The following is a 26,821-nucleotide window of genomic DNA, read 5'->3' on the forward strand; positions in this document are numbered from 1 at the left end:
ACATGTCTGGTAATGGCAGAAAGCTTAAATTCTTGTTAATCTAACTGCACTGTCCAATTTACAGTAGCTATTACAGTGAAAGAATACCATGCTATTGTTTGAGGAGAGTGCATAGTTTTGAACATGAAAAGTTATTAATAAACAAATTAGGCACATTTGGGCAGTCTTGATATAACATTTTGAGCAGAAATGCAATGGTTCATTGGATCAGTCTAAAACTTTGCACATGCACTGCTGCCATCTACTGGCCAAAATCTAAATTGCAGCTGGGCTGGAATAATACATTATGGCATTTCTCTTGTATTTCAAAGATGGTACAAAAAAAGAATTGTATTATCTTTTACCAGATCTATTGTGTTGTATTCTACTACATTCCTTTCACATTTCCACAAACTTCAAAGTGTTACCTTTCAAATGGTACCAAGAATATGCATATCCTTGCTTCAGGGCCTGAGATTTGGGTATGTCATTTTGGGCGAAAATCCACATTTCCATGGTCATTTCATTAGAGAGGGACATTTCCATGATATTTTCATTAGAGAGGGACATTTCCATGGTCTTTTCCTTACAGAGGGACATCTCCATGATATTTTCATTACAGAGAGACATCTCCATGGTCATTTCATTAGAGAGGGACATTTCCATGATATTTTCATTACAGAGGGACATTTCCATGATATTTTCCTTACAGAGGGACATCTCCATGGTCTTTTCCTTACAGAGGGACATCTCCATGGTCTTTTCATTACAGAGGGACATCTCCATGGTCTTTTCATTACAGAGGGACATCTGCATGATATTTTCATTAGAGAGGGACATTTCCATGGTCTTTTCATTAAGGAGAGACATTTCCATGGTCTTTTCATTACAGAGGGACATTTCCATGGATAAACTGAAACAATACAGTCAGAGAAGATGACAAGGACAATGAAGGGGGGACAATTGTTAAAGAGAGGAAAAAGTCAACTGTGCTTGCAGAGGGTAGTTTCTGTGAGTCAGGATATTGGTGTGGAGAATGATGAATGGTGGTCAGTATGGTAGAGAGTTTGTACGGGTGAGAGACAGACAGAGAGACAGAGAGAGAGTGAGCGTGAGAAAGCAGTGTGTGTGACAGAGAGTGAGGGTGTGTATTGTCCGTGCATGGCCCATGTCAGGTAGTTGAGGTAGAGCAATGGCCAATCCCGTGGTTGAGCTACCACATTTGCACTGGGGTCAGGAAGCAGTGAAGGACAGGAGAAAAGAGAGAGGGAGAAAGAAGGAAAGCAAGCGAGAGAGACGCTTCTCCTCCCATTCTTATATAACCATGTGCATTCTTCCCCTCTTTTCTCTCTCTCTCCCTGAATGATAAATCATCAACAACTGTGGGGTCCGAGAGCGATGTTCTCCAGTGGACTCAAGTATGTGACCCTGAAACTCAAGTTGGGGGATTTCTTAAACTGAAGCAGAAAACATTTCCCATCTGTAGTCAAGGGTAAATGAGCTCACGTTAAATTACCTGCCAGCGTCTTAATATAACAGTGTTATTCTAGGAATAATAATCATAATAACAGCTTCATAGCCAAAGGACCAATACCAAGGTCTAGAGAGACAAGGTTTCTTACATTCCTAGAGAGACAAGGTTTCTTACATTCCTAGAGACAAGGTTTCTCACATTCCTAGAGAGACAAGGTTTCTTACATTCCTAGAGAGACAAGGTTTCTCACATTCCTAGAGAGACAAGGTTTCTTACATTCCTAGAGACAAGGTTTCTCACATTCCTAGAGAGACAAGGTTTCTTACATTCCTAGAGAGACAAGGTTTCTCACATTCCTAGAGAGACAAGGTTTCTTACATTCCTAGAGAGACAAGGTTTCTCACATTCCTAGAGAGACAAGGTTTCTCACATTCCTAGAGAGACAAGGTTTCTTACATTCCTAGAGAGACAAGGTTTCTTACATTCCTAGAGAGACAAGGTTTCTCACATTCCTAGAGAGACAAGGTTTCTTACATTCCTAGAGAGACAAGGTTTCTTACATTCCTAGAGAGACAAGGTTTCTTACATTCCTAGAGACAAGGTTTCTCACATTCCTAGAGAGACAAGGTTTCTTACATTCCTAGAGAGACAAGGTTTCTCACATTCCTAGAGAGACAATGTTTCTCACATTCCTAGAGAGACAAGGTTTCTTACATTCCTAGAGAGACAAGGTTTCTCACATTCCTAGAGAGACAAGGTTTCTCACATTCCTAGAGAGACAAGGTTTCTTACATTCCTAGAGAGACAAGGTTTCTTACATTCCTAGAGAGACAAGGTTTCTCACATTCCTAGAGAGACAAGGTTTCTTACATTCCTAGAGAGACAAGGTTTCTTACATTCCTAGAGAGACAAGGTTTCTTACATTCCTAGAGAGACAAGGTTTCTTACATTCCTAGAGAGACAAGGTTTCTCACATTCCTAGAGAGACAAGGTTTCTCACATTCCTAGAGAGACAAGGTTTCTTACATTCCTAGAGAGACAAGGTTTCTTACATTCCTAGAGAGACAAGGTTTCTTACATTCCTAGAGAGACAAGGTTTCTTACATTCCTAGAGAGACAAGGTTTCTCACATTCCTAGAGAGACAAGGTTTCTCACATTCCTAGAGAGACAAGGTTTCTCACATTCCTTCTATTAATTGATAGTGGCTTTAAGAATGTTGTGACATCTTACCAAGATTCCAGCTGTCCACCATCGACAGAACTCTGAAAATAACAGAGGAAATATCAGATGATATGACTTACTTGACTTATAAGTGGAAACTGTGTCTGTATGTATACAGTATCTCTACGTGTCTGTGTGTTTGTGTTGTTACGATGTTTGAGTGTTAATATATATCAGCGTTATTGATCCCTGTGTGTTAATATATATCAGTGTTATTGATCCCTGTGTGTTATTATCTATCAGCGTTATTGATCCCTGTGTGTTATTATCTATCAGTATTATTGATCCCTGTGTGTTATTATCTATCAGTATTATTGATCCCTGTGTGTTATTATCTATCAGTATTATTGATCCCTGTGTGTTATTATCTATCAGTATTATTGATCCCTGTGTGTTATTATCTATCAGTATTATTGATCCCTGTGTGTTATTATCTATCAGTATTATTGATCCCTGTGTGTTATTATCTATCAGTATTATTGATCCCTGTGTGTTACTATCTATCAGTATTATTGATCCCTGTGTGTTACTATCTATCAGTATTATTGATCCCTGTGTGTTATTATCTATCAGTATTATTGATCCCTGTGTGTTAATATATATCAGTATTATTGATCCCTGTGTGTTATTATCTATCAGCGTTATTGATCCCTGTGTGTTATTATCTATCAGTATTATTGATCCCTGTGTGTTATTATCTATCAGTATTATTGATCCCTGTGTGTTACTATCTATCAGTATTATTGATCCCTGTGTGTTACTATCTATCAGTATTATTGATCCCTGTGTGTTAATATCTATCAGTATTATTGATCCCTGTGTGTTAATATCTATCAGTATTATTGATCCCTGTGTGTTATTATCTATCAGTGTTATTGATCCCTGTGTGTTATTATCTATCAGCGTTATTGATCCCTGTGTGTTATTATCTATCAGCGTTATTGATCCCTGTGTGTTAATATATATCAGTGTTATTGATCCCTGTGTGTTATTATCTATCAGTATTATTGATCCCTGTGTGTTATTATCTATCAGTATTATTGATCCCTGTGTGTTATTATCTATCAGCGTTATTGATCCCTGTGTGTTATTATCTATCAGTATTATTGATCCCTGTGTCTTATTATCTATCAGTATTATTGATCCCTGTGTGTTATTATCTATCAGTATTATTGATCCCTGTGTGTTATTATCTATCAGTATTATTGATCCCTGTGTGTTATTATCTATCAGTATTATTGATCCCTGTGTGTTAATATCTATCAGTGTTATTGATCCCTGTGTGTTAATATCTATCAGTGTTATTGATCCCTGTGTGTTAATATCTATCAGTATTATTGATCCCTGTGTGTTAATATCTATCAGTGTTATTGATCCCTGTGTGTTAATATCTATCAGTATTATTGATCCCTGTGTGTTAATATCTATCAATGTCATTGATCCCTGTGAGTTTGTCTCTCTGTGCTTTCAAGTTCCCCCTGTACCCCACCAACACGCTTCCTCCAACACACACAACATTCTGCAACACACAAGAGACCCTTCGCTCTTCCGTTCTCCACCTACTGTTTAGTGTTCTCCTCAATGTGACGCAGATAGTTAGAAGCCTTCTTGTTCTCCGACTTCTGAAACAGACAGAGGGAGGAACATGTTCTATAACTTCTGGAACAGACAGAGGGAGGAACGTGTTCTCTAACTTCTGGAACAGACAGAGGGAGGAACATGTTCTCTAACTTCTGGAACAGACAGAGGGAGGAACATGTTCTCTAACTTCTGGAACAGACAGAGGGAGGAACATGTTCTCTAACTTCTGGAACAGACAGAGGGAGTAACATGTTCTCTAACTTCTGGAACAGACAGAGGGAGGAACATGTTCTCTGACTTCTGGAACAGACAGAGGGAGGAACGTGTTCTCTAACTTCTGGAACAGACAGAGGGAGGAACGTGTTCTCTAACTTCCTATTATGAAGGTATACTGTTCTACATTTTAGATGTCCATGTTAGTCATTTAGCACAGTGGTTCCCAACCTGTTACTCTACCACCAGCTAAATGTTGCTCTGCCCGCAGCACCCCTGAAGTACCCCCTCGTGGACTTTACCAGTAGACCTATGGTGTCATGAATCTTCTCAAGTACCCCCTGTGGATAGTCCAAGTGCCCCCAGGGTCCTAGTAGCCCTGGTTGGGAAACACTGATTTAGCAGACACTCTTATCCAGAGCAACTTACAAGAGCAATTAGGGTTCAGTGCCTTGCTGAAGGGCACATCAACAGATTCGGCTCAGGGATTCGAGCCAGCGACCTTTCGGTTACTGACCCAACGCTCTTAAACGCTAGGCTACCTGCCGCCCAAAGTTGAAGTGGTTCTATTAGAGAATATGTCAGGAATTGGAAATGATGAATGTTTTCATACTGTCCTACTGCTAGCTGCAGTATAAAGCTTGGGATCAAAGAGAGAGCCATGGTTCCATACTGTCCTACTGCTAGCTGCAGTATAAAGCTTGGGATCAGAGAGAGAGACCATGGTTCCATACTGTCCTACTGCTAGCTGCAGTATAAAGCTTGGGATCAGAGAGAGAGACCATGGTTCCATACTGTCCTACTGCTAGCTGCAGTATAAAGCTTGGGATCAGAGAGAGAGACCATGGTTCCATACTGTCCTACTGCTAGCTGCAGTATAACGCTTGGGATCAGAGAGAGACCATGGTTCCATACTATCCTACTGCTAGCTGCAGCATAAAGCTTGGGATCAGAGAGAAACCATGATTCCATACTGTCCTACTGCTAGCTGCAGTATAAAGCTTGGGATCAGAGAGAGAGACCATGGTTCCATACTATCCTACTGCTAGCTGCAGCATAAAGCTTGGGATCAGAGAGAGACCATGATTCCATACTGTCCTACTGCTAGCTGCAGTATAAAGCTTGGGATCAGAGAGAGAGACCATGGTTCCATACTGTCCTACTGCTAGCTGCAGTATAAAGCTTGGGATCAGAGAGAGACCATGGTTCCATACTGTCCATCTGCTAGCTGCAGTATAAAGCTTGGGATCAGAGAGAGAGACCATGGTTCCATACTGTCCTACTGCTAGCTGCAGTATAAAGCTTGGGATCAGAGAGAGAGACCATGGTTCCATACTGTCCTACTGCTAGCTGCAGTATAAAGCTTGGGATCAGAGAGAGAGACCATGGTTCCATACTGTCCTACTGCTAGCTGCAGTATAAAGCTTGGGATCAGAGAGAGAGACCATGGTTCCATACTGTCCTACTGCTAGCTGCAGTATAAAGCTTGGGATCAGAGAGAGAGACCATGGTTCCATACTGTCCTACTGCTAGCTGCAGTATAAAGCTTGGGATCAGAGAGAGAGACCATGGTTCCATACTGTCCTACTGCTAGCTGCAGTATAAAGCTTGGGATCAGAGAGAGAGACCATGGTTCCATACTGTCCTACTGCTAGCTGCAGTATAAAGCTTGGGATCAGAGAGAGAGACCATGGTTCCATACTGTCCTACTGCTAGCTGCAGTATAAAGCTTGGGATCAGAGAGAGAGACCATGGTTCCATACTGTCCTACTGCTAGCTGCAGTATAAAGCTTGGGATCAGAGAGAGAGACCATGGTTCCATACTGTCCTACTGCTAGCTGCAGTATAAAGCTTGGGATCAGAGAGAGAGACCATGGTTCCATACTGTCCTACTGCTAGCTGCAGTATAAAGCTTGGGATCAGAGAGAGAGACCATGGTTCCATACTGTCCTACTGCTAGCTGCAGTATAAAGCTTGGGATCAGAGAGAGAGACCATGGTTCCATACTGTCCTACTGCTAGCTGCAGTATAAAGCTTGGGATCAGAGAGAGAGACCATGGTTCCATACTGTCCTACTGCTAGCTGCAGTATAAAGCTTGGGATCAGAGAGAGAGACCATGGTTCCATACTGTCCTACTGCTAGCTGCAGTATAAAGCTTGGGATCAGAGAGAGAGACCATGGTTCCATACTGTCCTACTGCTAGCTGCAGTATAAAGCTTGGGATCAGAGAGAGAGACCATGGTTCCATACTGTCCTACTGCTAGCTGCAGTATAAAGCTTGGGATCAGAGAGAGAGACCATGGTTCCATACTGTCCTACTGCTAGCTGCAGTATAAAGCTTGGGATCAGAGAGAGAGACCATGGTTCCATACTGTCCTACTGCTAGCTGCAGTATAAAGCTTGGGATCAGAGAGAGAGACCATGGTTCCATACTGTCCTACTGCTAGCTGCAGTATAAAGCTTGGGATCAGAGAGAGAGACCATGGTTCCATACTGTCCTACTGCTAGCTGCAGTATAAAGCTTGGGATCAGAGAGAGAGACCATGGTTCCATACTGTCCTACTGCTAGCTGCAGTATAAAGCTTGGGATCAGAGAGAGAGACCATGGTTCCATACTGTCCTACTGCTAGCTGCAGTATAAAGCTTGGGATCAGAGAGAGAGACCATGGTTCCATACTGTCCTACTGCTAGCTGCAGTATAAAGCTTGGGATCAGAGAGAGAGACCATGGTTCCATACTGTCCTACTGCTAGCTGCAGTATAAAGCTTGGGATCAGAGAGAGAGACCATGGTTCCATACTGTCCTACTGCTAGCTGCAGTATAAAGCTTGGGATCAGAGAGAGAGACCATGGTTCCATACTGTCCTACTGCTAGCTGCAGTATAAAGCTTGGGATCAGAGAGAGAGACCATGGTTCCATACTGTCCTACTGCTAGCTGCAGTATAAAGCTTGGGATCAGAGAGAGAGACCATGGTTCCATACTGTCCTACTGCTAGCTGCAGTATAAAGCTTGGGATCAGAGAGAGAGACCATGGTTCCATACTGTCCTACTGCTAGCTGCAGTATAAAGCTTGGGATCAGAGAGAGAGACCATGGTTCCATACTGTCCTACTGCTAGCTGCAGTATAAAGCTTGGGATCAGAGAGAGAGACCATGGTTCCATACTGTCCTACTGCTAGCTGCAGTATAAAGCTTGGGATCAGAGAGAGACCATGGTTCCATACTGTCCTACTGCTAGCTGCAGTATAAAGCTTGGGATCAGAGAGAGAGACCATGGTTCCATACTGTCCTACTGCTAGCTGCAGTATAAAGCTTGGGATCAGAGAGAGAGACCATGGTTCCATACTGTCCTACTGCTAGCTGCAGTATAAAGCTTGGGATCAGAGAGAGAGACCATGGTTCCATACTGTCCTACTGCTAGCTGCAGTATAAAGCTTGGGATCAGAGAGAGAGACCATGGTTCCATACTGTCCTACTGCTAGCTGCAGTATAAAGCTTGGGATCAGAGAGAGAGACCATGGTTCCATACTGTCCTACTGCTAGCTGCAGTATAAAGCTTGGGATCAGAGAGAGAGACCATGGTTCCATACTGTCCTACTGCTAGCTGCAGTATAAAGCTTGGGATCAGAGAGAGAGACCATGGTTCCATACTGTCCTACTGCTAGCTGCAGTATAAAGCTTGGGATCAGAGAGAGAGACCATGGTTCCATACTGTCCTACTGCTAGCTGCAGTATAAAGCTTGGGATCAGAGAGAGAGACCATGGTTCCATACTGTCCTACTGCTAGCTGCAGTATAAAGCTTGGGATCAGAGAGAGAGACCATGGTTCCATACTGTCCTACTGCTAGCTGCAGTATAAAGCTTGGGATCAGAGAGAGAGACCATGGTTCCATACTGTCCTACTGCTAGCTGCAGTATAAAGCTTGGGATCAGAGAGAGAGACCATGGTTCCATACTGTCCTACTGCTAGCTGCAGTATAAAGCTTGGGATCAGAGAGAGAGACCATGGTTCCATACTGTCCTACTGCTAGCTGCAGTATAAAGCTTGGGATCAGAGAGAGAGACCATGGTTCCATACTGTCCTACTGCTAGCTGCAGTATAAAGCTTGGGATCAGAGAGAGAGACCATGGTTCCATACTGTCCTACTGCTAGCTGCAGTATAAAGCTTGGGATCAGAGAGAGAGACCATGGTTCCATACTGTCCTACTGCTAGCTGCAGTATAAAGCTTGGGATCAGAGAGAGAGACCATGGTTCCATACTGTCCTACTGCTAGCTGCAGTATAAAGCTTGGGATCAGAGAGAGAGACCATGGTTCCATACTGTCCTACTGCTAGCTGCAGTATAAAGCTTGGGATCAGAGAGAGACCATGGTTCCATACTGTCCTACTGCTAGCTGCAGTATAAAGCTTGGGATCAGAGAGAGAGACCATGGTTCCATACTGTCCTACTGCTAGCTGCAGTATAAAGCTTGGGATCAGAGAGAGAGACCATGGTTCCATACTGTCCTACTGCTAGCTGCAGTATAAAGCTTGGGATCAGAGAGAGAGACCATGGTTCCATACTGTCCTACTGCTAGCTGCAGTATAAAGCTTGGGATCAGAGAGAGAGACCATGGTTCCATACTGTCCTGCTGCTAGCTGCAGTATAAAGCTTGGGATCAGAGAGAGAGACCATGGTTCCTGTGGTGCACTGAGCTCCCAGAGATCCTCTATATTCCAGTCTCTCTGTGTGAACTCACCAGGGTAGCTAGCATCGTGGTCCAGTCTGGCAGACTGTGAGAGGTTCTGCATCTGCAGTTTGATCCTCTAATATGTGTGAACTCACCAATGCTGCTACATATTTCTAGGTGTGAACAGAACTCACCAGGGTAGTGAGCAGCTTGGTCCAGTCTGACAGGCTCTGAGATGCTCTGTATCGTAGGTTTGGAACTGCCTCAAAGTACTTCATCTTTTCTGTGCTCCACTGCAGCTCTTCCCAATAGCCCTGGAGACGTCTGGCCTGCAGCGAAACATGACCAAACATCTAGTAAACACCAGATGTTTACTACTTTTACTGTTTGTAAAAATAGGTCAATTTGTTATGGTCATCTTGAGACCTCCTTGGAAACAAAATGATTTATGGCATGGGGTTCATTCTGCATAACATTAAATAAAATGCACTTGATTGTAACAAATGGTTCATGTTTTGTCTCCATCTACAGAATAATCACTGGGTATTTCATTGGAAATAGCCCAGTTTAAATAATATTATTAAGTCCCTTCTTTCAACACAACTCTTCTTCATTGAATTCATTAGATATGCATTCTTTATCTGTTACTGAGCACTGGATCTGCTTCCCACTCCTGTCTGCCCCCTAGTGTCTAACCTTATAAATCACTCAATATTACACATGTGACTGATCAGGTCGTTGAATAGCTACAGTGTGTGAAAGAGATGTTACCTTTCCTTTGAACACTGGTTCAGCATGGAGCTCTGTGGTGCAGGTGACACCAGGGACCAGGTCTAGACCCTCAGGTACCTTCTTCTTCTCAAACACAGAGGAGTAGGGCAGGACTTCATCCAGACTGAGGCACTTCTTATAGATGATCCTGTACAGTGACGCTGTCGTTGAAGGGAGACAATGATTCTTCCATAAAACACCACAAAAATAGATATGATAATGATGATAACTCTTGTTCCACTTACCCAGAATAAATTCCTGAATTTGATCGAAGGTGTCGAACGGCATGACATTGTCACAGATCCAATCTATGATCTGCAGAGAAAACACATGAAGTAACAGCAGTGCTATGCTATGTAACAACATCTTGGTGAAGTATTGTTACTATAGTAATTCCAGTGTTACCACACATGTATAAAGCCATGTTATGTAAGGGGTTTCCACAGAACTGATAAACCCACAGCAGACTCGTCCTCATGGACCTCTAAGACGGGTTACCTCTCTAACTGTGTTAGTGAGTTGTCATGGCCACAGAGACACCGTTTAGAACAAATACTGCAGATGGAAATTTCAAGTGCAGCACTTTCTCTATTATAAACAACCTGACTCATGGTCAGAACCCAGTCCTGAACTTCTCCCTCCAAAACATCTCTCTCTCTCTCACACACACTCTTCAAAGGGGGAGACACACTAGACCCAAACTGCTACAGACCTATATCTATCCTACCCTGCCTTTCTAAGGTCTTCGAAAGCCAAGTTAACAAACAGATCACCGACCATTTCGAATCCCACCATACCTTCTCCACTATGCAATCTGGTTTCAGAGCTGGTCATGGGTGCACCTCAGCCACGCTCAAGGTCCTTGATATCATAACCGCCATCGATAAGAGACAATACTGTGCAGCCGTATTCATCGACCTGGCCAAGGCTTTCAACTCTGTCAATCACCACATTCTTATCGGCAGAGTCAACAGCCTTGGTTTCTCAAATGATTGCCTCGCCTGGTTCACCAACTACTTCTCTGATAGAGTTCAGTGTGTCAAATCGGAGGGCCTGTTGTCCGGACCTCTGGCAGTCTCTATGGGGGTGCCACAGGGTTCAATTCTCGGGCCGACTCTTTTTTCTGTATACATCAATGATGTTTCTCTTGCTGCTGGTGATTCTCTGATCCACCTCTACGCAGATGACACCATTCTGTATACTTCTGGCCCTTCTTTGGACACTGTGTTAACTAACCTCCAGACGAGCTTCAATGCCATACAACTCTACTTCCGTGGCCTCCAACTGCTCTTAAATACAAGTAAAACTAAATGCATGCTCTTCAACCGATCGCTGCCCGCACCTGCCCGCCCGTCCAGCATCACTACTCTTGACAGTTCTGACTTAGAATATGTGGACAACTACAAATACCTAGGTTGCTTTATCTTGGCCAGGTCGCAGTTGTAAATGAGAACTTGTTCTCAACTAGCCTACCTGGTTAAATAAAGGTGAAATATATATATATTTTTTTTAAACACAGTGTCTCTCTTGCTCTCTCTGAGCAAAGTGTTCTCAGGGGTTTTGCTTGCATCTCCTACCTTCAGTTGTAGTGCAGCGTTGGGTCCCATGTAGAGCAGCAGACAGTGCAGGGCAGCCAGACGTTGAGCATCAGGTCTACTGTGGCTACAGCACAGAGCATACAGCACAGAGCATACAGCACAGAGCATACAGCACAGAGCATACAGTAAAGACATCATGAATACTACATAAACAGAGTGTGAAGTGTAGCATCACTATAATACCCAATGCACCAGTACTTTCTACATGCAGTAAGCATGAAATACACACTCCAACGCTCAAGACCATTTTCCATTCAACAATGGATTGAGCTATATTGTATTCTATGTTATTCTATGTTATTCTATTCCATTATATTGTACTCCATTCCATTCGATTCTATTCTACTCCATTGTACCTGCAGTGCAGTAGGTCCATTAGGAAGGAGGGGTTGAGGTCTACAGTGTACATCCTGCCTGTGTTCAGGTCCAGCAGAGAGGACTCAGGTAGAGACAACACCACACTGTCTGATCCCAACACACCCAGCTCTGCATCAACACCTGTAACACAGTTACACTGAGGCCATCATCAACACCTGTAACACAGTTACACTGAGGCCATCATCAACACCTGTAACACAGTTACACTGAGGCCATCATCAACACCTGCAACACAGTTACACTGAGGCCATCATCAACACCTGTAACACAGTTACACTGAGGCCATCATCAACACCTGTAACACAGTTACACTGAGGCCATCATCAACACCTGTAACACAGTTACACTGAGGCCATCATCAACACCTGTAACACAGTTACACTGAGGCCATCATCAACACCTGTAACACAGTTACACTGAGGCCATCATCAACACCTGTAACACAGTTACACTGAGGCCATCATCAACACCTGTAACACAGTTACACTGAGGCCATCATCAACACCTGCAACACAGTTACACTGAGGCCATCATCAACACCTGTAACACAGTTATACATAGGCCAGATTAACAAACACACACTTGGGCTGCATGTCTAATGACTCCCTATCCTCATATAGTCCACTTGTGTTGGTAACCAGGGTCGTGTTCATAGACACGTAATGGAGTGAAACACAGAGGTATCTCAACCGGGGAAAAAAACGACATTTCCTTTTCCATTGCAAAACAATTGGCTACGGTGTGTCCTGATGAACATGCCCCAGGTCTAGCCTTACCTGAGAGGAAGAGACTGTGGCAGAGCAGCTCCTGTTGTCTGGTGTTGATGCAGTGCAGGAAGTGACCAGCCAGGTAGACTACCACATAGTAACCTGGGCAGAGAACAGCAGGCTAGTCTACGTTTATTCATCAGCTATCTTAGACTGACCTCAAATGTTTTGGGTTGGTTTATTTGTTTGTTCTCTTATGTAAATGTCTACTGTACAATAATAATAAACATCTTATCAAAAATAACTCCTAAAACCACTTCCTTGGTGCCAAGTAGAAGTAGCACTATCAGGGGCTGTGATAGGATGGATGGGCTGTGTGGGAGTGTTCCAGCTCCAGCAGGTACTGAAGGGGTAGTGATAGGATGGATGGGCTGTGTGGGAGTGTTCCAGTGGGTACTGAAGGGGTTGTGATAGGATGGATGGGCTGTATGGGAGTGTTCCAGTGGGTACTGAAGGGGTTGTGATAGGATGGATGGGCTGTGTGGGAGTGTTCCAGTGGGTACTGAAGGGGTTGTGATAGGATGGATCAGCTGTATGGGAGTGTTCCAGCACCAGCAGGTACTGAAGGGGTTGTGATAGGATGGATGGGCTGTGTGGATGGGCTGTGTGGGAGTGTTCCAGAGGGTACTGAAGGGGTTGTGATAGGATGGATGGGCTGTCTGGGAGTGTTCCAGCAGGTACTGAAGGGGTTGTGATAGGATGGATGGGCTGTGTGAGAGTGTTCCAGCAGGTACTGAAGGGGTAGTGATAGGATGGATGGGCTGTGTGAGAGTGTTCCAGCAATTTCTGAAGGGGTTGTGATAGGATGGATGGGCTGTGTGGAAGTGTTCCAGCAGGTTCTGAAGGGGTAGTGATAGGGGTAGTGATAGGATGGATGGGCTGTGTGAGAGTGTTCCAGCAGGTACTGAAGGGGGATGGGCTGTCTGGGAGTGTTCCAGCAGGTACTGAATGGATAGTGATAGGATGGATGGGCTGTGTGAGAGTGTTCCAGCAGGTACTGAAGGGGTTGTGATAGGATGGACAGGATGTCTGTGAGACAGATGTGTTGACTGACCTATAGGGATGAAGAGAGGGAGGAGGTCTGTACTACATGGACTAGGGGTGCCATCCAGAGCCACTGAGAACGTTTTACTGCAGCCTGTAGAGGACAGAGAGGCTCTGGTAGATTACAATGTACAACTCGAAACTTAGAAGAACTTTGGATTTTCCCTAACGGATCTTAATTAGTCATTTGTGAATAATGTATGGAACTAATGCAACATGGTAAGACGTATAATACTGAACCTCTGTGCACCAGGACTATGGTGTATGTGATCTCCTGGTTGGCACAAGCAGGCTGGCTGTAACACACACACATACTCCCTGCAATCAACAGTAAGGATCAGGTATTAAAACAACCAATTACACTCTAACAACATAATTAATACAAAGAAGCAGCAGAAGAAGGAGAAGAAGCAGAGGAAGCAGAAGAAGGAGCAGAACCAGGAGAAGCAGAAGAAGCAGCAGCAGAAGCAGAAGAAGCAGCAGAAGAAGCAGCAGAAGAAGCAGAAGCAGAAGAAGCAGCAGAAGCAGCAGAAGAAGCAGAAGAAGAAGCAGAAGCAGAAGAAGCAGCAGAAGAAGCAGAAGCAGCAGAAGAAGCAGAAGAAGAAGCAGAAGCAGAAGAAGCAGCAGAAGAAGCAGTAGAAGCAGCAGAAGAAGCAGTAGAAGAAGCAGAAGCAGAAGAAGCAGCAGAAGAAGCAGTAGAAGAAGCAGAAGCAGAAGAAGCAGAAGAAGCAGCAGAAGAAGCAGTAGAAGAAGCAGAAGCAGAAGAAGCAGAAGAAGAAGCAGAAGAAGCAGCAGAAGAAGCAGCAGAAGAAGCAGAAGCAGAAGAAGCAGCAGAAAAAGCAGAAGCAGAAGAAGCAGCAGAAAAAGCAGAAGCAGAAGAAGCAGTAGAAGAAGCAGAAGCAGAAGAAGCAGCAGAAGAAGCAGAAGAAGCAGAAGAAGCAGAAGAAGCAGAAGCAGAAGAAGCAGCAGAAGAAGCAGAAGAAGAAGCAGAAGCAGAAGAAGCAGCAGAAGGAGCAGAAGCAGAAGCAGAAGGATAGCATTTTAACAATGTGGTATTGATTGAGGTCTTATTAAAAGCAACAGTGTTTTAATGGTTGAATCTTGAATGTCATTTGGAATAAGTAGCACAGTGAAGTGATTATGTTCCTGGCCCTGGGCCGTCGTCAACCATCTTTAGATTTGATAGGCCTTTCAAAGAAACACAAATTCTTTTTACGATTGAGAAGCCTGCAGCATTTCCAATTGTGCAGCTTGACTAATGCAATCTTTAGAATTGAGAAGTTCTATAAATCTGGGCTCTGTGAAGTGAGTGTGATTGTACTGAACTGTCCATTGATCAAGGAGTGACACAGTTCATCTAGATCACAGTAGCTACAGCACTTACCCTCTGTTTCCATTCACGTCCCATGTCAAACAAAAAGTAATGACAAACTCAATGAAAGAGGAATGTTCTCCGAGCATAGAACATTATCAATAGAGTACAGTATGGAGGTGAATTAGTTTATGTTTAACCGAAACCTGCCTGTTTTATTGGTGATCACCAGCATCCTCATCTCCTCCCGTTCATGCTGTGTCTCTTGGTGATGGTCAAAGCCCAGGTTAACAAACCTAGGGGTCAAACACATAAGGAGTTATCCATACAGCATCACTAGACATTTCTGAATATTGATGAACTGTTTTCAGGAAATACACAGTTTAGCTGAAAAGTTATCTTATTTAATTAAATGTTACTTTTCATTCTTACCTCATACAGGTGAAAGGGTTAGAGGGCAACTCCAGTTCAAGCTCAAACTGTCAGGAAGGAGGGGGAAGCATTAAGTAGCCTGACCTGAAATCAAACACTACCCATAAAGTGTTCATGATTCAATGATTTCTGCTGCTAGTCTCACCAAGGTCTCACAGTTTTGGTCATGGTAGAATTGCACACATTTCAGCACAGCTTTTTCCTGACAGAGAAAGAAGGGAGGTCATTATTGCATTATCAGTTGGAATTTCTGCATTCTTCTTCACAATTCAACAGAAATAGAACATGTTAGTTGAAGGTGTTGTTGCCCAGATCAGAGCCTACAGTGTGTTACCTCCAGCACCAGTCAAAAGGTTGGACACACCTTCTCATTCAAGGGTTTTTCTTTATTTTTACTATTTTCTACATTGTAGAATACTGAAGACATCAAAACTATGAAATAACACATATTGAATCATGTAGTAACCAAATAAGTGTTAAACAAATCCAAATATATTTTATATTTGAGATTCTTTAAAGTAGCCACCCTACTTTGGTTTGTGCTTAATGGGGACTATCATTTGTTTTTCAACAGGACAATGACCCAACACACCTCCAGGCTGTAAGGGCTATTTGACCAAGGAGAGTGATGAAGTGCTGCATCAGGTTAACTGGCCTCCACAATCACCCGAACTCAACCCAATTGAGATGGTTTGGGATGAGTTGGACCGCAGAGTGAAGGAAAAGCAGCCAACAAGTGATCAGCATATGTTGGAACTCCTTCAAGACTTTTGTAAAAGCATTCCAGGTGAAGCTTGTTGAGAGAATGCCAATAGTGCAAAGTTGTCATCAAGGCAAAGGCTGGCTACTTCTAAGAATCTCAAATATAAAATATATTTAGATTTGTTTAACACTTTTTTGGTTACTACATGATTCCTTATGTGTTATTTCATAGTGTTGATGTCTTCACTATTATTCTACCATGTAGAAAATAGTAAAAATAAAGAAAAACCCTTGAATGAGTAGGTGTGTAGAAACTTTTGACTGGTACTGTATATATGGTATGTTACCCTGTGTGTGAGGTAGAAGAGTCTCTGTGTCTGGCTGTCCCACTGGACCCAGCTGAACTCCTCTGCCACCCTGTCTTTGGCCAGGCACTCTGGGTTCAACATCACCTGTTAGAACACCAGTCAACAGGAAGTGATGTCACTACGGAACAGTTGCATTCCATTCCAGCTCTCTATAGTCTGTGACAGTGTTTCTTACCACTCTGTAACCCTCTTGTCTGACCAGCATCACATGGAGCTGCTCCACATCTGAAAGGTCAAAGGTCAAAGTTCAAAGCCTAAACCCTGAAGGCCCAGTAGCCAAACTCTCCCAAAAACAGAAAACAGTGTCAGCTAATGTCTTTGTACTATCATAGTTAAAAGCTGTGACCCTCAGAGATTTGACACAACTTGACTTCCCAGATACTCACAGCCATCTTCTGCTACCAGCAGCAGGTGACTCTCCAGCACTGAGTCCCTCTCTGTGTCTGGATGGATGAACTGTATGAAACCAAAGATGACTGGTAGTATCTTTGTAGTATAACTATGTTATAGCACATTGTTACATCAATGTAATAACAACCGAGGGGAAGCTTATTGTAATAGGTGTTCCTGATAAGAGTACAATAGAGTCCAGTACAAAACAATACAGCTCTATACCTGAACTCTGACCCGGCAGTCGACAGCCTTCAGGACCTTAGTGTTGTTAATGGGATGGATCTCAATGAGGAGGGTCAGACATTTTGAAACTAGGAGTAGAACAATGGGAAAGGTGTTAAATATGGTAATGATTAAGTTCACTGACCTGAAACAGCAGAAAACTGCTTCACTGCCAGTGCTGCCCGCGTGATAACTGTTACTCACTCCAACACACACAGGTGACCGATGTAGTGCGGCCTACAGCCAATAGTTGTGTACAGTTTGAACCTGTCGTGTAGAGTACACTTGAAACACTTAAAAACCTGTGGTGCATGTGTGGATAGATACTTAATAACATCCTGAATGTTTCCCATCTGACTATTAGAGTTGTAGTGAATACAGCCACGGGTCTGTTTCCCTATAGGCTCAGAGAGAACCAGAGGGAAACAGAGAGCTAGTCATCAGCAGGATTTAGCTTACCACTTCCCTCTTCATAACACACTGTAGATTTACATGGTTATCTGTCTAGTTGCATTTCTCTAATCTTCAGCTTCTGTGTTTGTTTGTATCAGCGTTGGGAGGTGTGTGTGTGTGTGGGGGGGGGGGGTCGAGCCAAGGGGAGACAGGTACCTGGTCTAAGACGCTCCTCTGTTCTTGTCCTCTGTGCCAAACTGACCGCTAAAAATGAGATTAAAAGACAAGTATGTGAGTTGATGTGGGTTCAGTGACGTGACTTCAATACAATGGCTCTTGGCTGTCGGCTCAGTCACAAGACATTGTTCCTCTCTCGTGATGATAAGATACTCCTACGGGGTGATCACAATCTTGGACTGGAAATATCAGTAGGCTATATGTAGGAAAACCTGTATCTAGTCTAACACTGACACACTGGTGGAGGAGACACTGGCTCAACACTTTAGTGAGGATTCTTGTTTCACTGTCTGTGTGTCTTTGTACTACACATGTGTGTTACATAGAATTAGAATACCATGGATTCTAGAGCTTTATCTGTTCTACACCATAGAATTCAATACAACAATGAATGTATCTCTATGTTCTACGCATTCTATTTCTAAGTCCATAAACAGGACCTTACCCAGCAGAGTCTCCTCCTTATTCAGAGAACAGCTGCTGACACACACCTGCTTGTCAAATGTGTAGAGGAGCTGTGAAGAGAGGGGAGAGGGGTTAGGGGAGAGGGGAGAGGTGTAAGGGGAGAGGTGTAAGGGGAGAGGGGTTAGGGGAGAGGGGAGAGGTGTAAGGGGAGAGGGGTTAGGGGAGAGGGGAGAGGTGTAAGGGGAGAGGGGTTAGGGGAGAGGGGAGAGGTGTAAGGGGAGAGGTGTAAGGGGAGAGGGGAGAGGTGTAAGGGGAGAGGGGTTAGGGGAGAGGTGTAAGGGGAGAGGTGTAAGGGGTAAGGGAACAGGGGAGAGGGGTTAGAGGAGGGGTTAGGGGAGAGGGGTAAGGGGAGAGGTGTAAGGGGAGAGGTGTAAGGGGTTAGGGGAGCGGTGTAAGGGGAGAGGGGTAAGGGGAGAGGGGTTAGGGGAGAGGGGTTAGGGGAGAGGGGACAGGGGAGGGGTGTAAGGGGTAAGGGGACAGGGGAGAGGGGTTAGAGGAGGGGTTAGGGGAGAGGGGTAAGGGGACAGGGGACAGGGGTTAGGGGAGGGGTGTAAGGGGTCAGGGAACAGGGGAGAGGGGTTAGAGGAGGGGTGTAAGGGGTAAGGGGAGAGGGGTTAGGGGAGAGGGGTTAGGGGAGAGGGGACAGGGGAGGGGTGTAAGGGGTAAGGGGACAGGGGAGAGGGGTTAGAGGAGGGGTTAGGGGAGAGGGGTAAGGGGACAGGGGACAGGGGTTAGGGGAGGGGTGTAAGGGGTCAGGGAACAGGGGAGAGGGGTTAGAGGAGGGGTGTAAGGGGTAAGGGGAGAGGGGTTAGGGGAGGGGTTAGGGGTTAGGGGAGAGGTGTAAGGGGTAAGGGGACGGGGAGAGGGGTTAGGGGAGGGGTTAGAGGAGAGGGGTAAGGGGACAGGGGAGAGGGGTTAGAGGAGGGGTTAGGGGAGGGGTTAGGGGAGAGGGGACAGGGGAGGGGTGTAAGGGGACAGGGGAGAGGGGTTAGAGGAAGGGTTAGGGGAGAGGGGTAAGGGGACGGGGAGAGGGGTTAGAGGAGGGGTTAGGGGAGGGGTTAGGGGAGAGGGGACAGGGGAGGGGTGTAAGGGGACAGGGGAGAGGGGTTAGAGGAAGGGTTAGGGGAGAGGGGTAAGGGGACAGGGGGCAAGGGAGAGGGGTTAGGGGAGAGGGGTAAGGGGACAGGGGAGAGGGGTTAGGGCCCATGATGAACACTACAAACAGCTGGTGTTGATCAGGCAGTGTACCAGGAGTAACCTCACATTACATTAAGACTATGTGCTGGCATATACATATATACTCACTCACTCTTATTGTCACACACTCACAGTCAAACACACACAGTCACACACACACCCACACAGAGGAAGCTCTACCTTATTCTGTCTGGTATTGGGGTCGTATTTCCCGATCCTGGTGGTCCCTGTTGCCCCCTGAGAGATGAGAGGAGGGAGGAGGAAAGCCATTATGGCTCATAATGACTGTGTGTGTGTGTGTGTGTGTGTGTGTGTGTGGTGTGTGTGTGTGTGTGTGTGTGTGTGTGTGTGTGTGTAATGACCTATACTTATGCCCATATCATCTCAGCTGTCTATGTAGGGCTTAACACTCCCGCAGTCTGAGGATACTTCTTGAACAACTCCATGTTATAAGGAAACGGAATACCTCTTAACCAGTAGCTCTTAACCAGTAGCTCTTAACCAGTAGCTTATTCAGCTGCAGTGGTCTGTCATGAGTCTTTGGGCTTCTATTTGGATCCTACGTCCCAATGGCACCCTATCCCCTACATAGTGCACTTCTTTTGACCAGATCCCTATGGGTCCTGGTCAAAAGTAGTACACTATAGGGTATAGGGTGCCATTGGGATGCTGCACTATAAGGAATAGGGTGGCATTGGGGTGCTGCACTATAGGGAATAGGGTGACATTGGGATGCTGCACTATAGGGAATAGGGTACCATTGGGATGCACCCTAGACAGAGAGAATGTTCCCACCACGTCCCGAAGAGCGCACTGTTGGTTATGTGTGGAACGTCACTCTTGACCTGTCCATTATAATGCTATGTGAATGCCCCATGCCCAGTGTCCACTTACTTTCCAGGAGTAGAGGACTCCTCCATCCCTTTCAATGTTGAGGATCCGAGTGTCAACGATCCCTGAGTATTCTGTAGAGGAAAAAATACATTTTTCCATTACATGTGTCACTACTATCATGGTATTTGTCACACATTGTCACCTTGTGCGTAAAGGCACAAAGTATAGGTTTTGGATATCGGTCGAGCGAAACAACCAGATAGCTCTTACCTTCGGTTCTTCCTACAGTCGCCTCTTTCTTAAATATACTTGACACAACATCCTGCTGCAAATCGAAAGTTGCGCTTAGTTGCAACATGTGTGCGATTGACTTCCTCCACAACGTACTGATTCCCACGTCTATTATGCATCAAACACTACGAAGAAATCCCTTCAATTAGAGCCTCGGCGATTTCACACTATCCGGAAGATGTCATCCCTATAGCCTCAAGTTACAACTTATCATATAATGAGGCATCATGTGATAGTTGTAAATAACGTTTTGATGAGCCGTTTAAGCCGTTTAAACAGTGTTTTACGCACCGAAAACAAAGCAGAAGGCGTGATTTAAAAGGGAATCACTTCCATTGAGATCTGCAGCCATACAGTCATTTACTCAACTTCACACGGAACAATATTGACAGCTCGCTGCACCCTGTTCACAGAGCCCTCCCTCTCGGGTCAGACAGCGGAGACGCCCGCTCTGATAGGCCGGACAAGCGATCACTCCGGTGGATCAGATGTCTCACCGCCTTTGCTGCCTGCCTGGGCTGTGTGTCACCTGATTATGGACAACATAAAACTATGGAGGTGCTGTGCGACCACCAGAGGGCAAAACATACACAAACGCAGAAGGCTATTTATTTAACTTTCACAATAGCCCTACTTTATATTCGTTTTGCTATGTTGGTGTCTTTGTGCCCCTCATTGACCATTCAATCTACTAGTCATAGCGCTATATAATACCACCTGACAATAAATTAGGCTAGTTACATCAGCACTGTCTCAAGTTCGATTTTCATCAAATCTGCAATCTAGCTTTGTACCCACACGGTGGCGGTAGTGTATAGAAAACCTCATGCGAGCCGGACACTGTTCTGAATGAACCTACAGTAGCTTATCTTTTCATTTTCATTTTACTTTAACCTTTACTTAACTAGGCAAGTCAGTTAAGAACAAATTCTTATTTACAATGACGGCCTACACCGGCCGAACCCGGAAGACGCTGGGTCAATTGTGCGCCGACCTATGGGACTCCCAATCACGGCCGGTTGTGATACAGCCTGGATTCGAACCAAAGTGTCTGTAGTGACTCCTCTAGCACTTAATAGGGACATCTCAAAGCAGTTTATTACTGAGGCACCATGCATCCTATATAATGTATACATTTCAAATGGAAACGTGTGAAACTGCTCAGATTATTAGGTATTGCATCAGCTACAACTACTGAGTTACCATCAACATGAGTCTAGATACATTATAACTGAGTTACCATCAACATGACTCTAGATACATTATAACTGAGTTACCATCAACATGAGTCTAGATACATTATAACTGAGTTACCATCAACATGAGTCTAGATACATTATAACTGAGTTACCATCAACATGAGTCTAGATACATTATAACTGAGTTACCATCAACATGAGTCTAGATACATTATAACTGAGTTACCATCAACATGACTCTAGATACATTATAACTGAGTTACCATCAACATGACTCTAGATACATTATAACTGTTACCATCAACATGACTCTAGATACATTATAACTGAGTTACCATCAACATGACTCTAGATACATTATAACTGAGATACCATCAACATGACTCTAGATACATTATAACTGAGTTACCATCAACATGAGTCTAGATACATTATAACTGAGTTACCATCAACATGAGTCTAGATACATTATAACTGAGTTACCATCAACATGAGTCTAGATACATTATAACTGTTACCATCAACTTGACTCGTACAATGTCCAATTATCTTACAGTAATTAACATCCTCTTCCTGGTGTATGGTTGGCTTCCTGGGAGGTCCTAGAGATGGCCCTGGGAGTATACATTGTTGTAGTTTCCTGTAGGCACAGGTCTAGGATCAGCTTGTGTGGAAGTGTACCTACAGTGTACAGTCGTGGCCAAATGTTTTGAGAGTGACACAAATATTAATTTTCAAAAAGTCTGCTGCCTCAGTTTGTATGATGGCAATTTGCATATACTCCAGAATGTTATGAAGAGTGATCAGATGAATTGCAATTAATTGCAAAATCCCTCTTTGCCATGCAAATGAACTGAATCCCCCCAAAAACATTTCTACTGCACTTCAGCCCTGCCACAAAAGGACCAGCTGACATCATGTCAGTGATTCTCTCGTTAACACAGGTGTGAGTGTTGACGAGGACAAGGCTGGAGATCACTCTGTCATGCTGATTGAGTTCAAATAACAGACTGGAAGCTTCAAAAGGAGGGTGGTGCTTGGAATCATTGTTCTTCCTTTGTCAGTCATGGTTACCTGCAAGGAAACACATGCCATCATCATTGCTTTGCACAAAAAGGGCTTCACAGGCAAGGATATTGCTGCCAGGAAGATTACACCTAAATCAACCATTTATGGGATCATCAAGAACAGAGCTCTGGATAAGAGCGTCTGCTAAATGACTAAAAATGTAAAAAAAAAAAAAAAGAAATGTAAATGTAAAAAACTTCAAGGAGAGCGGTTCAATTGTTGTGAAGAAGGCTTCAGGGCGCCCAAGAAAGTCCAGCAATGTAACACTTGTCGTTAGGAATGGACCAAGGCTCAGCGGGAATGTGAATACTCATACTTTTAATAAACTCAAGTAAGGCATCCACAGGAAAAACAATAAATGATACTCACGACAGCAACAGTTTTGCAAGCTAACAAACGCAGTGCAAAAACAACTACCCACAACCCCAAAGAAAAACACACACTACTATATAGGACTCACAATCAAAGGCAACTCAACACACCTGCCTTCAATTGGGAGTCCAATCACCAACACAACACTTAACACACAAAACCCTGCCACATCCTGACCAAAACTTATCCAATTGCTCCCTCTGCTGGTCAGGATGTGACAAGCAAGCTCCAGGACCATCTCCTAAAGTTGATTCACCTGCGGGATCGGGGCACCATCAGTACAGAGCTTGCTCAGGAATGGCAGCAGGCAGATGTGAATGCATCTGCACGCACAGTGAGGCGAAGACTTTTGGAGGATGGCCTGGTGTCAAGAAGGGCAGAAAAAAAGCCACTTATCTCCAGGAAAAACATAAGAGACAGATTGATATTCTTCAAAAGGTACAGGGACTGGACTGCTGAGGACTGGGGTAAAGTCATTTTCTCTGATGAATCCCCTTTATGATTGTTTGGGGCATCGGGAAAAAAGCTTGTCCGAAGACAAGGTGAGCGCTACCATCAGTCCTTTGTCATGCCAACAGTAAAGCCTCCTGAGACCATTCATGTGTGGGATTGCTTCTCAGCCAAAGGCGTGGGCTCACTCACAATTTTGCCTAAGAACACAGCCATGAATAAAGAATGGTACCAACACATCCTCCGAGAGCATCTTCTCCCAACCATCCAGGAACAGTTTGGTGACGAACAATGCCTTTTCCAGCATGATGGAGCACCTTGCCATAAGGCAAAAGTGATAACTAAGTGGCTCGGGGAACAAAACATAGATATTTTGGGTCCATGGCCAGGAAACTCCCCAGACCTTAATCCCATTGAGAACTTGTGGTCAATCCTCAAGAGGCAGGTGGACAAACAAAAACCCACAAATTCTGACAAACTCCAAGCATTGATTATGCAAGAATGGGCTGCCATCAGTCAGGATGTGGCCCAGAAGTTAATTGACAGCATGCCAGGGTGGATTGCAGAGGTCTTGAAAAAGAAGGGTCAACACTGCAAATATTGACTCTTTGCATCAACTTCATGTAATTGTCAATAAAAGCCTTTGACACGTATGAAATGCTTGTAATTATACTTCAGTATTCCATAGTAACATCTGACAAAAATATCTAAAGACACTGAAGCAGCAGACTTTGTGAAAATGTATATTTGTGTCATTCTCAAAACTTTTGCCCACGACTGTATACAAGTGATGGTAAGTGTATCTACAATGTACTGTACCTGCATTTGACATGGCTCCATTCTATTGTTGAGCTGGTGTGACTCAGGTATGACTGGTACTCACTGGGCATGTGGGGAATGATGAGTGCCCCCTACATGTAGGTTTTGTGAGTCAATGTCCTCATTAGGCAGGAATTTATTTGAATTAAACTATGACTGGACATACTGTCAGTGTGAGTTTCCTTCCGCCAAGCCTTCATACCAGACCAGTGTGTTTCAGGCTTTGATACATCCCTGTCTGTATAAGGAATAGGGTGCCATTTAGGGAATAGGGTGCCATTTAGGGAATAGGGTGCCATTTAGGGAATAGGATGCCATTTAAGGAATAGGATGACATTTAGGGAATACGATGCCATTTAGGGAATAGGATGCCATTTAGGGAATAGGATGCCATTTAGGGAATAGGATGCCATTTAGGTAATAGGATGCCATTTAGGGAATAGGATGCCATTTAGGGAATAGGGTGCCATTTAGGTAATAGGGTGCCATTTAGGGAATAGGGTGCCATTTAGGGAATAGGGTGCCATTTATGGAATAGGGTGCCATTTAGGGAATATGGTGCGATTTATTGAATATGGTGCTATTTAGGGAATATGTTGCCATTTAGGGAATAGGGTGCCATTCAGGGAATATGGTGCCATTTAGGGAATATGATGCTATTTATTGAATATGATGCTATTTAGTGAATATGGTGTATTTAGGGAATATGATGCTATTTAGGGAATATGGTGCTATTTAGTGAATATGGTGCTATTTATTGAATAGGGTGCTATTTAGGGAATATGATGCTATTTAGGGAATATGGTGCTATTTATTGAATAGGGTGCTATTTAGAGAATATGGTGCTATTTATTCAATATTGTGCTATTTATTCAATATGGTGCTATTTATTCAATATGGTGCTATTAATAGGGTGCTATTTAGGGAATAGGGTGCTATTTATTCAATATGGTGCTATTAATAGGGTGCTATTTAGGGAATAGGGTGCCATTTAAGATGCAAACCTAGAACTTTATAGTTGTCATTCATAACATGCACTTGACCTTTCATTCAACCTCTGTTGAATGTTATGAAAATACTGCTCAGTTTAATGAAAACCAAAATCTCCCGTCACACCCCAGATGAGGTCGGTGATTCACAGCCTAACAATAGCTAACCCAGGGACAACACTGCTGCAGCCAACCAGACAGCGCTTCCTGAAGACAGGATAGTCTGTGGCAGCATCTAAAATGGCACCCTATTCCCTATATAGTGCACTACTTTTTGATTAGGGCCCTATGTGCCCTCTGGTCAAAAGTAGTGCACTATATAGGGATCGGGGTGCTATTTCAGACACGCTGTGGGTCTGGATTGAGGCATGGCGGCACCCATGCCACCACACCATCGCCATCCTTTAAACTCTCTCACCAAACACACAAAACCCCTGGCCTTTTTGTTGGATGGCTGCCCAATCACTGGATGCTGTTTATAGTCCCTTGGAAAGAGGGAGTAGGAGAGAGAGAGAGGGAGAGAGAGAGAGAGAGAGAGAGAGTAGTAGAGAGAGAGAGGGAGCGAGAGAGAGTAGTAGAGAGAGAGATGGAGAGAGAGAGAGGGGGAGAGAGGGAGAGAGAGAGGGAGTAGTAGAGAGAGAGAGGGAGAGAGATGGAGTAGTAGAGAGAGAGAGAGAGAGAGAGAGGGGGAGAGAGAGAGAGAGAGAGAGAGAGAGAGAGAGAGAGAGAGAGAGAGTAGGGGGGAGAGAGAGGGTGAGGGAGTAGTAGAGAGAGAGGGAGAGGGAGTAGTAGAGAGAGAGAGGGAGAGAGAGAGGGGGGAGAGAGAGAGAGAGAGAGAGAGAGAGAGAGAGAGAGACACACACACATACATAGACACACATACACACATACACACAACTAATCCTGTATTTGAGGGAACACGGCTGCAGGGTTTTATGTAAATGTTTGGCTGTGGGGTGGGGGTGTGGGGTGAGGTACAATTTCTTCAGTCAAGCTGGGGTGGGGTGGGGGGCTGGGGGGCTGGGGGGGTGGGCATGTCTTTCTTAAATTTGGGTTTTCAATTCCATTATTGTTTGATGGATGGCCTGTTCCAGCTGGTTCTGTTCTGCCAGTGGGTTCTCATGTATTTGTTTTCTGTTCAGAATTGCGGTTCAGTCCGTGTGGGACTCTTCCCCCCATGGCCGTGGAGGACATTGGAAAAACAGAATAACACACACATGGCTCACACACACACACACACACACACACACACACACACACACACACACACACCCACACCCACACACACCCACACACACACACACACACACACACACACACACACACACACACACACCCACACCCACACACACACACACACACACACACACACACACACA

At 44.4% G+C, this 26,821-nt stretch overlaps 1 protein-coding gene across 3 annotated transcripts in view; it reads right to left on the reverse strand.

Moving 5' to 3' along the window:
• Window positions 1-20,975, reverse strand: part of LOC106598502 (gamma-secretase-activating protein) — a 40,896-nt gene extending 19,921 nt beyond the window's left edge. Inside the window, exons 1-22 of one of the 3 annotated variants that reach the window (XM_082977902.1) lie at window positions 20,525-20,975; window positions 20,315-20,385; window positions 19,601-19,657; window positions 18,204-18,273; window positions 17,738-17,785; window positions 17,129-17,217; window positions 16,900-16,969; window positions 16,689-16,738; window positions 16,493-16,597; window positions 15,589-15,645; window positions 15,444-15,490; window positions 15,218-15,307; window positions 13,940-14,013; window positions 13,710-13,793; window positions 12,665-12,757; window positions 11,867-12,008; window positions 11,490-11,574; window positions 10,158-10,227; window positions 9,913-10,073; window positions 9,336-9,470; window positions 4,239-4,297; window positions 2,685-2,716 (exon numbers count right to left, since the gene is read on the reverse strand). In XM_082977902.1, coding sequence (XP_082834028.1) covers window positions 2,685-2,716; window positions 4,239-4,297; window positions 9,336-9,470; window positions 9,913-10,073; window positions 10,158-10,227; window positions 11,490-11,574; window positions 11,867-12,008; window positions 12,665-12,757; window positions 13,710-13,793; window positions 13,940-14,013; window positions 15,218-15,307; window positions 15,444-15,490; window positions 15,589-15,645; window positions 16,493-16,597; window positions 16,689-16,738; window positions 16,900-16,969; window positions 17,129-17,217; window positions 17,738-17,785; window positions 18,204-18,273; window positions 19,601-19,657; window positions 20,315-20,385; window positions 20,525-20,612 — 1,777 coding nt within the window. In that variant the 5' untranslated portion in view covers window positions 20,613-20,975. The remainder of the gene's footprint in view (window positions 1-2,684; window positions 2,717-4,238; window positions 4,298-9,335; window positions 9,471-9,912; window positions 10,074-10,157; window positions 10,228-11,489; window positions 11,575-11,866; window positions 12,009-12,664; window positions 12,758-13,709; window positions 13,794-13,939; window positions 14,014-15,217; window positions 15,308-15,443; window positions 15,491-15,588; window positions 15,646-16,492; window positions 16,598-16,688; window positions 16,739-16,899; window positions 16,970-17,128; window positions 17,218-17,737; window positions 17,786-18,203; window positions 18,274-19,600; window positions 19,658-20,314; window positions 20,386-20,524) is intronic. The other 2 variants (XM_082977900.1, XM_082977901.1) reach the window with 2 other exon arrangements.
• Window positions 20,976-26,821: the final 5,846 nt, after the last annotated feature.

The sequence above is a fragment of the Salmo salar genome, chromosome 07 (assembly GCF_965601325.2).
Source record: "Salmo salar chromosome 07, fSalSal1, whole genome shotgun sequence".
Taxonomy (NCBI): domain Eukaryota; kingdom Metazoa; phylum Chordata; class Actinopteri; order Salmoniformes; family Salmonidae; genus Salmo; species Salmo salar.